General features: G+C 50.6%; 1 protein-coding gene across 1 annotated transcript; it reads left to right on the top strand.

Moving 5' to 3' along the window:
• Nucleotides 1–288: 288 nt before the first annotated feature.
• CRYBA4 (crystallin beta A4) lies at nt 289–7,379 on the top strand. The gene is made up of 5 exons (XM_014787252.2): nt 289–369; nt 1,020–1,138; nt 3,116–3,257; nt 5,465–5,607; nt 7,067–7,379. The coding sequence occupies exons 1-5, from the start codon at nt 331–333 to the stop codon at nt 7,212–7,214; spliced, it is 591 nt and encodes a 196-aa protein (XP_014642738.1). The 5' UTR covers nt 289–330; the 3' UTR covers nt 7,215–7,379.
• Nucleotides 7,380–15,685: the final 8,306 nt, after the last annotated feature.

Genomic DNA, 15,685 nt, shown 5'->3' with positions numbered 1-15,685 from the left:
TGAGCACCTTGCCACTTGCCACCCACAGCAGCCACAGAAATTTCCCACAGTGAGCAGATGAAACCACACAGAGAGGAGCTCAGAGGCAGTGGGATCCAGAATGGCTAAGCTTTGAGATGGCGATAGGACGGAAGAAAAGGAGATGGCATGAGTCACAGATGGAAAGGGGAGGAGAGGGACGGGCCAGAGCCACACTCCGCCCCTAGCCCAGGCACGTCTGGACCCTGTCTGGACCCCTGCCTCACCCAAACCAGACCTCAGCCTCAAGGAGAAGAGCAGAGTCAGGGCGGAAAGCTGTCATCTTCTTCTCTTGTGTAGGAAGCGGGCAGCATGGCTCTGCAATGCACCAAGACAGCGGGACACTGGAAGGTAGGGCGAGGCATGGGGGGGTGGTTCTGGGGAGTGGGGGGGTACAGGTCAAACCCAGGTCCATGGGACCCCTGCATCCCCACCTCCAGTGAATCCCCACCTCCCCCCTGGCAGGGGGTTATGAGGGCCCATTTCACAGAGGATGCAATTGAAGCTTAGAGAGGAGAAGGGACTTGTCTAAGGTCACACACAGGGGTCTCGGTTTGCCTCCTGGGGTTCTTCTGGTCCCCAAATTTAACTGTCATGCTCTTTGGCAGAGATGGCAAACGACGGCACAGTCTTTGGGCATGATTTATTTGCCCCCCTCTGTGTTTAGAACATTTTTTTCTGAATTTGTCATTAACATTTAAAAACCTGGAGGGTCTACAGCAAAGTCCAGGTTTAGTGATTGTCTTGAGAAATTGGAAAGTCTGGCCTGCATTACCACGTGGCAACAGTAGGTGGCGCTGAGCAGAGGCTGCCCCTGTGCCCCGGGCCTGTGTTCTCGGTTGCCCTGGCCCTCTCCCTCCTTACCTGCCTGGGCGGGAGGCAGCTGAGTTTGCAATCTCTACTTTACCTGCCCAGTCCCAGCCTGAGTCCTGGGGTGAGCTCTTCACCCCTCACGCCCCACAGGGCTCTGATGCAGGCCCCACCTTTTTCTCTCCCGCTAGATCGTGGTGTGGGACGAGGAGGGCTTCCAGGGCCGGCGCCACGAGTTCACAGCTGAGTGCCCCAGCGTGCTGGAGCTTGGCTTTGAGACTGTGCGATCCTTGAAAGTGCTGAGTGGAGCGTGAGTCCGGGGATTGTGAGTCGAGGTGGGAGAGACAGACAGGGATCTGGAGAGGGGTGCTGGGACTTTTAGACGTTCCAGGCCCTACCTTTCCAGGCTCTAACTTTCCGCTGTGCCTTCGTTCCATCCAAAATGCTGGAGAGTGTGCAGGACGGCAGTGTATGCTCATGCAGGTTGTGCACTGCCCAAATGTAGTGGGCGCCATTCACACAGATCCTGCCCACTGGATGAGGCAGCCCTGCCGGGGCAGATCTTTATTTTTTATTTTTTTTTTTTTAAAGATTTTATTTATTCAGTTTTTTCCCCCCAAAGCCCCAGTAGACAGTTGTATGTCATAGGTTCACATCCTTCTAGTTGCTGTACGTGGGACCCGGCCTCGTGTTGGAGGGAGAAGTGGTGCCTCGGGGCGCTCCCGGGATCCGAACCCGGGTCGCCAGCATCAGAGCGCGAGCACTTAACCGCCAAGCCACAGAGCCGGCCCTGGGGCAGATCTTTAGAATCAAGTGTTGGGTCTGAAATGTCCCTCTTAGGCATAAATCGAAAGCCAACATCACTCACCAAAAGTAGAAGGTAACTATAAAAATAAATATGGTAAAAAACAATGCCATTAATCTTTAGCTGAACATTGTTGCCTGACTGAGGCTCTGAGCATGAGATATGCTTTGTTAAAAAAAGAAGAGAGAGAGAGATTAATCAGATGTCGAGCGGTGTTAAGGGCACACTAATACCATGCGGGGACTTCTAGATCAGCACCTTTCAGTAGAACTTTCTGCAGTGATGGCAATGTTCTACGTCTGCCCTGTCCGTTTTGGAACCACTGGCTACCTATGACCGTCGAGCACTCGGAATGTAGCTGGTGCCACTAAAGAACTGAATTTTTAATTTAATTTAATTTAAATTTATGTAGAATTAAATTTAATTAGCTACCTGTGGCCAGTGGCTACCATATTGCATAGAAGCTTCTAGAAGGTTGCAAAGTAGACTGAAAGGAGAGCAATGTTCTCTCTGTGATTCGGGGTCACTTCATGCTACACCTGTGAGTGCCACTGAAGGTTGCCTTGGGGGTATTTCCGCATCTCACACCAGGGTTAATGCTCTTCTTACAGTAGGAATGGGGTTCGGGGGGGGGGCAGTGACCCGTCCAGGGATATGTCCAGCAGACTGATAGCTTTTGCCGGGAAGGAGACAGCAAGTTCAGGTTTATTACTTAGATAAGATGGTTTTTATTTCTACAGACAGCGGATGCTAGGTCAGCATGGGGTTAGCCTCCGTGCCCCTTGTCCTGCAGGACGGCACCAAAAGGGGCCCGATGGTGGCAGGAGAGGTGGGCACCCTGTTGCTGAGGAGCCCTCCAGGCTTCAGTTAGAGCTGCTGCTGTGCCCGCCAGGGTGGCGAGGTGGAAAGTCCCACAGCTCGCGGAACCAGAGAGGCAGACGGGCGACTGTCTCGTGAAAGCTTCCCTCGCGAGAGGGAGGTGGGTGAGAAATGGCCGTGTGGCAGCTCCTCACAGGACTGCCTGTCTCCCCATGTTCCGGAGGATCACGAGGAATCCCCCCAGGGCTGGGGTCAGCCGGTGGTCAGACCTTGTCTCCGTGGCCTAGAGGGGCCCATGCGAGGTTGTGAGGCACCTGCATGGGGCAGGTCCCCCACCTGTGGGACGCACAGCAAGGCGGCGGGCGGCTAGGTCCAGAGGGGATGGCTCCACCTCGGCACTGCGCACGTTTGGGGCCGGATAATTCTGTTGTGGGGGGCTGTCCTGTGCATCGGAGGAGGTTTAGCAGCATCTCTGACCTCTACCCACTAAATGCCAGTTGCAAACATACTCTCCTCCCTCCTCCCAGTATGACAACTAAAAATGCCTCCAGACAGTGTTAAATGCCTCCTGGGGGACAAAGTCACCCCTGACTGATAACCATCGGTCTAGAACTCAGGGCGAAGGGTCTCTCACCTCTTGCGCTCTCTGCCCTCTGTCCGCAGGTGGGTGGGCTTTGAGCACGCTGGCTTCCGGGGACAGCAGTACGTGCTGGAGCGGGGCGAGTACCCGTCCTGGGATGCCTGGAGTGGCAACACGGCCTACCCCACCGAGAGGCTCACCTCCTTCCGGCCCGTGCCCTGTGCTGTGAGTCCTGCCGCTGCCTCGGCCCAGGGAGGCCCAAGACCCTGGGGGGGGGGCGGCGTTGGGCACAGGATGTCCCTGAGTTCAAATACTCATGCCACCTCTTCAAGCTGGGTGACACGGCCGTCCCTCCCTGCCCTGAGCCTCAGTTTCTTCATCTGGAAATGGGGCCACAGTGCCTACGGTGTGGGGAAGAAGATGTATAGCGTCTGCACAGATCCCACCGCAGACATTCCGCCTACCGCCACTTTGGTTATGACGTGAGCCCTGCGGGTTTCATGTCCCTCTTTTCATGACTCAGGGGTGCTGGGAGAAGCTGGGTGCCAGAGACGGTGGGGCGAGGTGGGGAGGAAGGGTCTCGTTTCTTGTTCCTGATTCAGTATCAGTGTTCCTGGTTTTACATTTTAGCTACTGTTTATGGAGTATGGGTAGAGGTGGGCATAACTATCCCCATCTTACAGGTGAGAAAACTGAGGCTCAGAAAGGTGTATTTTTTTCCTTCAAGAACAACATTTAGCTATCTATTTATTTTAAAATTATTTTATTCAGGTCATATAGGTTTATAACATTGTGTAAATTTCAGGTGTATGTTATTATATTTCAGTTTCTGTCTCGACTGCCTCATGTTCACCACCAATAGGCGAGTTTCCATCCATCACTGTACACGTATCCCTTTACCCCTTTCTCTCTCCCTCCATCCCCTTCTCCTCTGGTAACCACCAATCTGTTCTCTGTATTGATGTGTTTGTTTGTTTACCTTCGACATATGAGTGAAGTCATATGATATTTGTCTTTCTCTGTCTGACTTATTTCTCTTAGCATAATACCCTCAGGGTCCATCCATGTTGTCACAAATGGCACAATTTTGTCTTTTTTATGGCTTAGTATTCCATTGTATATGTATATATACCATATCTTCTTTATCTGTTCATCCGTTGATGGGCGCTTGGGTTGCTTCCAAGTCTTGGCTATTGTGAATAATGCCGCAATGAACACAGGGGATGCATTTATCTTTTCAGATTAGTGTTTTCATGTTCTTTGGATAAATACTCAGAAGTGGGATAGCTGGATTATATTATATATATATTACTTTTAACTTTTTGAGGTATCTCCCTACTGTTTTCCATAGTGGCTGTACCAGTTTGCACTCCCACCAGCAGTGTATGAGAGCTCCCTTTTCTCCACATCCTCACCATCACTTGTTATTTCCTGTCTTGTTAGTTATAGCCATTCTGATGGGCATGAGATGATATCTCATTATAGTTTTGATTTGCATTTCCCTAATCATTACTGAGATTGAACATCTTTTCATGTGCCTATCAGCCATCTAAGAACAACTTTTATTGATTTAAAATCATCTAAGGCACACATATTTATCATTTAAAATTCAGGAAAAAACCCTGATATGGCAGAATAAGAAAATAAAAATCACTTATACTCACACCTCTGAGACAGAAGCCCACTGTTAACATTGCTGGAGATTTCTTCCCGTCTTGTTTGCTATCCACAGATCACATCTATAGTGATTGGTGTCGATATCTGTAGATCTACATGCATATATCATTTATAAAACCATTATAAAATCATTTTATAAAACCATTATAAAATGGTTATAAAAATTGAATCATAATGAACCTAAGGCTTGGAAACCAGCTTTTCTCACTGGGCAAATACATCACAATCATCCTCCCAGGAGATTGTCTCATTTACAGCATCATTTCCACAGCTCCCTGGTATTCCATTTTGTGAATAAGTTCGTTTGCTCACTCGTTCCACCAATGGCCCAGGCACTGTGGGGACCCACAGTGGACTCTGACAGATGCCATCTCTGCTTTCACGCAGTTTACTATTTCTGATTTCATTTAGTCCTCAAAACAATCTTGAAAAGTAGATGTGGTTAGTTTCATTTTATAGACATGGAAACAGACTCAGAAATGCTGTGTGACACGTCTCAGCTCAGTCAGCTGGTGAGTGGAGAGGCAGGATTTGAAGCCATTCCTCCACGACCTTCTCCTAACCCTAGTGCAATATACCAGTTTACCACCTGATCCCCTGTTGCTGGATATTCAGGTTGATTCCTTCTTCTTCTTCTTTTCCTCCTCCTCTTCCTCTTCTCATTTGGGAGCCAAGGGCGGGGATGTGTGGGCCAGCAGAGACTCCTGGTTCTGAACAGGGCACCTGATGGTCTGACCTGTTCCCTGTGCCTGCAGAACCACCGTGACTCGAGGCTGACCATCTATGAGCAAGAGAACTTCCTGGGCAGGAAGGGAGAGCTGAATGACGACTATCCCTCCCTCCAGGCAATGGGCTGGGAAGGCAATGAAGTGGGCTCCTTCCACGTGCACTCGGGGGCGTAAGTGGATCCAAGGCTCTGCCTGGCAGGGAAAGGGAGGGGTAGGGACACCTCCTGTGAAAACTGTGTGCTGGGGACTTTGGAGCTCTGATGCCTACATTCCAGAGGAGGACACTGAGGCACAGAGATGTATCAGGCAGAATTTATGGGATTGCAAGAAGTGGACATGCAGATCAAACTGATATTAAGCCCAAAGGATATTTATTGGCCCCTGTAACTAGCTTCAGGCACAGCTGGATCCAGGTGCTACAGCAGGGATCTGTCTTTCTCCCCCTCTTGCCCTGCCTGCCTCAGCGAGGCTACATTTTTAGGCAAAGATGGCAGCTTCATCCTTGCACTTCAGCCAGCCCCAGGGAAAAAGTGTCCTTTCTCAATGATTCCACCAAAAGTTCCAGGAAAGACTCTCATTGGTCCAACTTGGGTCATGTGCTCAACCCTGAACCAATCACCACACCCACAGGAATGGGGCACTCTGATTGGCTAGGCCTGGTCACATGCTCATTGCTAGAGGAGCATTTTCCCACATTGACTGGGGGTGGGGGTCGGGGGGTGACAGGGTCTCAGAAGAGCAGAGAATAGATGTCCAGCCATAGGGAAATGGATGTGGGTTACCCACCTTGCTCCAAGGCCAACAGCAGGCAGGTGACTGAATCGGCTTCGAGCCCAGGACTGGCTGACCCTTCCTGCCCTATCACCCAGAGGCGGCAGGTGACGGCTGAGGTGTGAGATCCTCACTTAGGAAGGAACCACCAGAGAATCTTGTTTTTTCAGGGTAGGATGGACCCCTGGTGATTCTCGAGTCCACCGCCCTGTTTCACAGAAAGAGAAAAGGCAGGTCAGAAAAGGAGATGCCAATTCTTGTCCAGCCTCAAACAATGTAGGGGTCAATGAATTGAACGAATAGCGCTTGTCTTGGAAGTGCCTCTGTGTAAGGGAGGAGGGGGAAAGAATAAGACCCCCCACTCCTTCCTTCCTTCCTTCATTCACTCACTCATCAAACATTGAGCCCCCCTCTCTGCCAGGCATTGTGCCAGGCACTGGGGATAACAATGAACCAGACACACACACCCCTGCAGCCAGGAGCTCACCTGCTGGTGGAGGAGGTTGACATTTCACAAATATTCTGATAATTGTCTAATTACATGAGAGCTACAAAGGTACAATAAGGGACTGTGGCCTGATTTAGGGAATAGGTCAGGCTGCCCTGATGAGGTGATGATTGAGCTGAGATCTGAAGGATAAATGCAATTGGCCAGGCAAAGAGTAGCTGGAATGGTGTTCTGGCAAAGGGAACAGCATGATGAAAGGCACAGTGCTGGGAAGAGCAAGGTACATTCTGGGCACTGAAGGAAGGCCCAGGGTGGCTGGAATGTGATTGCAGCTTGAGTCCCTTTGTCCCCGTCTCCACCATCATGCTGGTGCCTTCCTAGGGTAACAGTCTGACCCTTCTCTTCCCCAGATGGGTTTGTTCCCAGTTTCCTGGCTACCGTGGTTTTCAGTATGTGCTGGAGTGTGATCACCACTCGGGCGACTACAAGCACTTCCGGGAGTGGGGCTCTCATGCCCAGACCTTCCAGGTGCAGAGCATCCGCAGGATCCAGCAGTGAGCGGGGGGCCAGCTGAGGAGCAAACGTGTGCTTGTCTGGAACAGAGGAGCTGTGGGGACTGTCGCGTGCTCTCTCCTCTGCTTCCCCCTGTGAGCCATGTGACCCCAGCACCTGTGTGAGCAAGTCCATGCACAGTCGGCACGAAAACTAAAAGTAATAAAAAAGGTCTAGTGTTAGCTTGGGCTTTTCGATTTTATTCATCCTTTCAAAGAGCCAATGTTTAGCTTTGTTAATTTCCTCTGTCATTTGTCTGTGTTTTATTTCACTGAGTTTTGCTATCTTTAGTATTTCTTTCCTTCTATTTACTTTGGGTTTACTTATTCTTCCTTTTTCTAGCTTTTAAAGGTAGACTCTCGGATCATTAATTTTAGGCTCCTCTTTTTTTCCCCCCACTATAGTCATTGAGAGCTATGAATGTCCCTACAAGGACTGCATTAGCTGCTTCCCACACATTTTAATTTGATGTGTTTTCATTATCATTTACTTTGATATTTTCTAGTTTCCCTTGCAATTTCTTTTTTGACCCATGGGTTATTGAAAGGCATGTTATCTAAATATTTGGGACTTTCTAGATATTGTATTGTTATTGATTTGTTATTTAGGTCTGTTGTGGGCAGAGATCATACTCAAGATTTCAATATTCTGGAATGAAATGAGACTTATTTCATGGCCCAGCACATGGTTTATTTTTGATTGACTTGAAAAGTATTTAACTTCTGCAGTTCTGGGGTATAGTGTTCTGTAAACATCGATTAGGTGGAGTTGGTTGGGTGTGGTTTAGATTTTTGTATATCCTTGCTGATTTGTTTAAATCAATTTTTTATCAATTACTGAGAGAGGGCTTTTCATATCTCCTACTGTGGTTTAGATTTATCTGTTTCTCCCTTTAGTTTTGTCCATTTTTGCTTTCTGATTTTTTTTCTTCAAGAATTTTGATGCTCTGTTATTAGATGCACATATATGTATGATTGCTGTCTTCCTGCTAAATTGTTCTTAGCTTGTGTTTTTTAACATGCATGGAGGGAGCCAGTTTTCTCCCATAGCAAAACTTCTCATCTTCCTTTTCTCTCTCCTCAGTTCTCTCTCTCACACCCTACCTTGGAGTCTCTCATTGAACATCCTCCAACCTCCAAAGGAAGTCTTTAAAACAAAGAAATAAATTCCCATTCCACTTGCAGCCCGAGTGGAGAGATTGTGTCCTTTCTCTCTCTCTCTCTCCTTCCCTCATTACTGTCTCCTGGTTCTTTATTACATAGATGTCTTAACCTCTCTCATAAGCTGTCTGGCTCTTTTAGGGGACTATCTTCCTCTGCCGTAAATAAGTCTGATAGAGACAGGAAGGGGTGGGGATCTGAACAGCTTGCTGGAAAAGATAACATTATCTGGCTCAGGAAGGGGAGGGCAGTGTTTAGGAACATTTGCACTTTAGTAATTTTTAACCCCTCATTGTATCATCCCATTCATTCCAACAATCATTTACCTGGCACCTACTGTGTGGCAGGCCCTGGGAAGTGGTAAACAAGACACATAAAGTCCTTTCTCTCTCCTGGTTGGATGGGGAAGACAGGCGAGTCCACAGGGGATCGCAGTATCCTGTGATAGGAGCTGTGATGGGGGAAGCACGGGGGCTGGAGGGCTGGAACAGATAAGAACGGGACTGGGGCAGATGCTGGGAGAGGGGTGGGCGAGGCAGACCCTCCTCGGTGCTTATCTCTATGTAGACCTCTCCTCTGAACTCCATCCCTGAGTATAGACTGACTGCTCGACACCTCCACGTGGATGTCTGCACATCTCAAACAATCCACCCCAAACCGAAGCTGCACTTTTCCAGCTGTTCAGGCCAAGCCTTAGGAATAACCCATAACTCTTCTCTTTCTCTCACGCCCCACAATCCAATCCACTGGCAAATCCTGCTGGCCGTGCCTTCAAAATGGACCAGAATGCAATCATGTATCACCATCCCCAATGCTACTACACTGGTCCGAGCCTCCCCCTCTGCCCTCCTCCTCACCATCTCCCTGCTCCCACCTTTGCCCCTCACAAGGCTGTGTGGGTTCTCCGCCCAGCAGCCAGAGTGGTCCTGTTAAAAATGTAAGGCTGGTCTTGTCACTGCCCCAACCCTCCCAGGTTTCCCATCCGACTCCAAGAAAAACAAACCAAAACAACATTTTTATTAGTCCTACAGGCCAGCCATCGTCTGCCTCCCCCATGGCCTCTCTGACCTCAAGTCCCTACGGTGACTCTTCCTTAAACATGCCACGTGTATTCGGTTGCTGTTTGCCATAACGAAACACCACACCCTGGGCGGCTTAAACAACAGAGACTTATTTTCTCACAGTCCTGGAGGCTACAAGTCCAAGATCAACATTCAGCAGGTTTGGTTTCTCCCGAGGCCTCTCTCCTTGGCTGGCAGAGGCTGCCTTATCGCTGTGTCCTCACAGGGCCCTGCCTCTGTGTGCCCACCTGGTGTCTCTTTCTCTTCTTACAAGAACCCCAGTCCTATTGGATGAGGGCCCCACCCTAACGGCCTAACTTAATCACCTCATTAGAGACCCTTGCTCTAAATACCTGAGGAACCAGGGGCTGGGACTTCAACAGATGAGTTTTGAGAGGAAACATTTCAGTCCACAACACCAGCTGTATTCCCACCTGAGGCTTCCGGTTCTTGCTGTCCCCTGCTCCCCCAGATATTCCCGCCAATCCTCCCACCTAGAGTCAAAGGTCCCTAGACTGTCAGACCCGGGAGGAACCTTCCAGATCAAGTCTGGTGTCTCTCAACCTTTTTTCATTATTGCCTCCCCTCTCTCCCAAGGAGCCTTTTTAAACATTCTTTTCCTAATTGCCATCTCTCCATGAAATTTTAATACCACAGATATAACGTGTATCTGTGTGTCCGATATGTGTATCTGTGCTTTATACATAAAAAAGAGTACGAGTTCTTTTTGCTCCCCAAGAATCAATTTTCACCTTTCGGGGGTGCTATTGTCCCCACTGAGTATGTATGATATAGTCTCATCCTGGGGTTGGATGGGGACTTGCCCAAGGACGTGTAGTGAGTTAGACGCAAAGCCAGAATTAGAACACAGACCTGGTGCCAACTCACCCTATTCACTCATTCATTTATTCAACAAACATTTATCAAATGTCTACTATGTATCAAACACTATTACAGGCACTGAGGATCTAACAGGGGACAAAACAAACAAAAACCCCTTCCATTGAGGGATTTACATTCTAATTGGGGGACACAGATGTTACCCCCATATCTCCATGGTTCCTCAGTTAGGATTTATCAAAGACTGTTTTGGGGATGTTGTTACATTGTTCCTTGAAAAAAAAATGATGTCCAATAGGTTTGGGTATTGTTGGTGTCTATACTGGAGGACTTCTCAGAGCCTGCAATAGTTTTTTGTGTATTGTGACTCTCTGGAAGGAAGAAGAGTATTCAGAGTTTCCCAAACTTATTTGACCACACAACTATTATTCTCTTGTTTTTCGGTGGAGCATCTGCGTGATGAGTGACCTGAGGAGTATAAGGTGGGAAATGCTGGAGTTAGCTGTGTTGGTCATTCACACCATAGTATGAATTAGTTGTGTGTGTTTAGGTCCTGACATTCAACAGGGCTTTAGGAAATGGACTGTGGGAGAGGTAAGTTGCTGTGGGAGTAGGGGTACTGTTCAGGAAGTGGTCTCATGGTCAGTCCCAGGGAATGGGCATTAGGAAGACACAGGGGTGAGGACAATTTAGAGAGAGAGCCTGGAAGTCAGTCTCTGTGGACTCGGAGGTTTTGCAAAGGCCTGGGATGGGGGCTGGGCCTGGCTGCCATCTTCCAATCACATGTGTCCTCACTCTGAGCCCCTGGAAGGCACTGGATTTGTGGGGGGTGTACCCCTACAGCTGTACCCACCACAGAGGGGCGGCTGTCTGACCCTGACAGCTCTCGGTTGGCATCACCCTCTGGGGAACAGGCCATCACAACCCTGGGCTTACCAGCTTGCAACCTCAGTTTCCTCATCTGTTAACTGGGAAACACAGCACCCACCTCTTTGCTTGCGAAAAGTTAAATGACGTATTATACACGCCTGTGCCCAGAACATGTGCAAGGTATCTGGTGAGCTCTCAGGAAAGGCTGGAGGAAGTTGTTGGTGTCATTCTCAGTACTGTCAGTATCATTCTACCTTCCTATGTCCTTTGCTTTGACACCCCCCATCCCACCCCAGTCCCCTTACCTGGGGCGTGCCTTCCTCATAATGATGATGATGATAATATCGATGGTGCATGTTGTGCCCGTCTCTTTCACATGGGATGTAACTCCTACCACACAGTAACTCCTTGACATCATTATTATTCCCTTAAAACCCATCAGAATCTTGAGGCTCTGAGGCTCAGAGAGGTCAAGCAACTTGCCTGAGACCACCCAGCCTGCAAGAGCATTGAGCCCACTATGGGTTGTGGAAGGTTTGGGGAGGATTAAAGAGATAATGGGCTTATATGGGATTTATAAACAGTAAGTTGCTAGGTGCATGCCCTCCTTTAAAAAAGTTAAGAAAGTAGCCCCTCACACTTTAGTCTGAATAAGTGGAGAGCTTCTCCTCTATCACAGGAAACTCTTGGATCCCTGGGGACAAAGCAGACAACATTTGCTGAATGAATGAATGAATGAGGGAGCCTCACTAGAATTATGATGGCAGTCCTATTAAGAGCCAGCCCCAGTTGGAGCCAAGAGTGAGGCCAGTAACCATAAAAAATGGGACCCCAGATGTGAGCTGATGGCTGGAGCGACAGGCAATAAAGAGACGATTTGTCAGGGGTGATCTTGGGAGGGGAGGCAAGAGAGCGTTAAATTATTTTTCATATCTTGCCAGGAGACCAATTTCTCTAGGTTATAAAGGAAAAGGAACTTGAATGATTGATGCTATTTGGTCAGAAGTAAGTGGTAGGCACGGAACACCCATCATCCAGAACAGTGCACTCGGCCAAAAGGACTGACCACAGGCTCCGGGACTGCGGACCCCAAACCAGCATCCTCCTGGCCCAGAGAGGGAAGCAGCCTTGTCCAAGACCACACAGCCAGCACCACCCATGCTGCTGCTTCTTTCAGCCTCATCGCCCAGCTACTCACGCCCAGGAGTGGCTGGCTTGGCCCGGAGGATGACAACACATTTGGAGCTGCACACACCCGGGTCTGAATCCCGGATCCCGAGTTTTCCAAACAGGGCCACCTTCAGGGGGGCTGCTTTGCCTCCCAAGCCTCAGTTACCTCGCCTCTGACAGGAGAGGGCTGTTTCAAGGGTCAAGGAAGCGAGACCTGAAAGGGTGTTGTGGAAAACACCATGCTGTGTAGCGGGAGGCTCCTCTGTCTCCTCCCTCACTCGCTCCCTCTCTGTTCCCCTCCGCCCTGGCCGTCCTGTTCTTTCTCTTGTTCACACGCGCCCCGCACCACTGCCCCTGAGTCACCTCCCTGGAGCAGTGTGACCGAGACACCGGCGGAAATGGTCAAATAAAAAGAAACGAAACCACCTAGAATGAAAGGGGCGAGAGCGGAACATCTGTTCATTCCTAACAAGGACGAAAGCGCCAATGACTAGAGTAACGAAGCCCGTCCCCACAGCCCTTTGTGCAAAGGACAAAGAAACAGTATCTACTGAGCATCTACTCTGTGCTGAGCACGGGGCCCGGCCCTCGCACCTCCCCCCAGTGACGCCCCCCCACCCCCCGGGTACCCCCAGCTCGCCAATGAGGGAACCCAGCAAACAGGGCCCCCAGCTGGCCCGGGGCGTGCAGTCTCGCACCAGCCTGAGCTGTGGGAGGTGAACCCCCACCCCAGTCCCTCCTTCCTGGGGCTGTTTCCTGTTGCCTTAATTACAAGATTAACGGAGGGGGATTATCAGCTGGGTGGGGAGGCCCTGCCTTTCCCTGGCGGGCACTCCTGCGTCTTCTCTTGACACAAGACGTCGGGAGAGGCAGGCCTGTGGGTCGTCACAGTTTCCTCCCAGAGGCGGCAGTCTGCCAGTTTTCCCCTGGGGGTTAGACCACCACCCTCCCTCCTCTCTGAGTCAACGCCTGAATGGGGTCCACCCACCCCGATTCCAGAGCCCGGGACACGACCCAAGTCTGGCCAATAACAGTCACTGTGATTGGCCCAGGGATGGGCACACGACCCAGTGGGGACCAACGTGAGCCAGCTCTGGAACTTCGGTTGGAACCATCTGGAAAGAGATGCTCGCTATGTGCAGGGCGTGTGAAGTTATGGGACGTAAGCTCGGAGCTCGCCACCACGGGCAGCCTGAACACAAAACCGATGTAAGGGAAAGTGGAGGCCAGAAACGGGGAGAGTGAGTCTTACCACGCTGTTACGCAGACGCCCCATGTGCTTTTTATCACATGAGCCAGAAACACCCTCTCCCGGCTTTTTTTTTGGCTTAAGATATTTTAAGATGGGTTTCTGTCAGTTACACTTGAACCAGGCCTGGCTCTTTTATGTCCCCAAACTCACCAGAGGAAACAAACAGGAGCTCACCACTTCCCCTCCTCCTCCCTAACTAGGAGCCCTGGTGGTTTTTCTTTCCAGGAAGGTGGGTCCCCTTTTGTCTCCCCTGTAGCTCAGAAGCGCTGGGTCCTTCACCCTGTGGCTGTTCTTGGCGTTAGTGACCGCGATCATTCTCCATCCCTGTCCCAGTCTCCTCTTCTCCCAACAGCCATTGTTCACCCCCTTGCTCAGATGAGAAGACTGAGGCCGAGAGAGGCAAGCTGCTGTGCTCAAGTTTGCAGAGAACCGGAGGCAGAGCCGGGAATCGAACCCGGGACTCCTGACTCTCTGCCCAGGACTCTTCCTTCTCGGCCCCTGTGGAGAACCGGCGCAGCTTGATTCTGCCGGACACGAGGCTGATTTCCTCGCTGAGGCCCAACCGAAAGCTTGCCGCCCGCTGGCTGAGGTTCCTCCCGCCCCTCCGGCCCCTCCCGCCCGCCAGGCCGCTGGGGCGCACAGCTTGTCCCGCAGTCTAGGAAATGTCCACCCGAGACCGGCACCGCCCTGCCACCTGGTGGCGACATGTGAAAACACACCCTCCAAGGCGCTGTCAGAAGATTGCTCTGCCCTGGGGTGGCGGGACAGCCAAAGGCGCAGACAGGGAGATGGATTGAGGGGGAGTTTCTGGGAAATTAGGGATCTGCGATTAGATTACAGGGGCTGAGATTCCTTCTCTGTTGTCAATACCAGCCACAGCTGTGTCTCTATGCATCTAGTTTCTTTTCTACTCAGAGACCTTGGACACTTGCGAAACTAATTGCATTCCCTCTTTGCCTTGGCTGCCAGGATGCTCAGAACCAATGTACAGTCCACTATTAGCAACTGAGCAGAACCATGTGGCAGGCATTTGGAAGAAGAACTTAGTCTCTGACTCCATATTGCTTTCTCTGGGCTAATTTTTCTATCTTATTTTATATTTTGATTTCTGGCTCTCCTAAGGGCATCTTTATAAACCACCTTAACTCCCCTCTTTTGTGGGGGGAGGAGGGACAAAGCAGGGTTATACATTCTGAAAGAGCTTGCCTACCTTCCGCAAGCCTCAGTTTCCTCCCCTGTAAAGTGGGCACAAGAATCCCTGCCTTGTGGGGTTTTGTGTGGATTTGAGGGTATGCTCAGTCAATGTTGGCGCCCACCATTTCCCATCGTCCCGTCCCCCAGGGCTCTCTGCTGCTTGCCTCGGGCAGGCCAGGATACACAGGAGATGCAAAGCACAGATTGCTTTGTCCCCAGTCCCGCTCTGCACTCTGCAGACCCACTGGCTTCCCCTGCTGGAGCCTGGTGCCCGGAGCCCAGCCACTGTCCGCCTCCTAGAAGACTCTAGGCTTCCAGACCCCCCCCCCCCACCTCACGCCTGCAGCACCGCGGTGTTCCCGGCTGATTTGCAGAGAGCCCAGATGCATCTCATAAATAAAGAATGCAGAACAGTAGTTCTGCAGAATGGCTGCGGCGTGGCCGTGCGGGGGAAGGAAGGCTGGATCAGGGAGGCAGGGAGGACCGTGTGGGGCTGCTGGTCAGACCGGGCTGATGAGAGGCTGGGAGGCGTAATGAGACGGGAGTGGGGAGGGGTCTCCATGAGGCCAGGATCTGGATGTAGACTGTTGGGGCTGAATCTTGGTTCAGACACCTTCTAGCTGTGTTCCCTTAGCCTCAGTTTCCTTGTCTGTAAAATGGGGATGCTATCGACACCTGGCACCACTGGGCTGGTACAGCTATTGCATTTATAGCATTTAGCCCAGAACCCAGAACACAGTAAATGCTCAATAAGTGTTATTATGTGCCCCCAACTTCCTTAGTGCCTTCCCCGAGAGCTTTGAGTTGCTTCTGCTATGGGAGCAGTGAGGCTGGTGTTAGGACTGCATCTGTGTCTGGGGAGAGGACAGCAGGCTACAGGAAGGGCGGGGGGACAGGTGCAGGTGCTCAAGGGGACAGGAGCAGGTGTTT

This window comes from Ceratotherium simum, chromosome 35 (genome assembly GCF_057802395.1).
Source record: "Ceratotherium simum simum isolate JZ-2026a chromosome 35, ASM5780239v1, whole genome shotgun sequence".
In the NCBI taxonomy this organism is placed as follows: Eukaryota; Metazoa; Chordata; class Mammalia; order Perissodactyla; family Rhinocerotidae; genus Ceratotherium; species Ceratotherium simum.
This window is presented reverse-complemented; position numbering and strand designations above follow the sequence as displayed.

What these genes read in the sequence shown, in the direction of transcription:
- CRYBA4 (XM_014787252.2), top strand. Translation starts at nt 331, where the DNA reads ATGGCTCTGCAATGCACCAAGACAGCGGGACACTGGAAG. An exon ending in AGACAGCGGGACACTGGAAG is followed by an intron (nt 370 to 1,019) that starts GTAGGGCGAGGC and finishes CTCTCCCGCTAG; the next exon opens with ATCGTGGTGTGGGACGAGGA. An exon ending in TCCGGCCCGTGCCCTGTGCT is followed by an intron (nt 3,258 to 5,464) that starts GTGAGTCCTGCC and finishes CTGTGCCTGCAG; the next exon opens with AACCACCGTGACTCGAGGCT.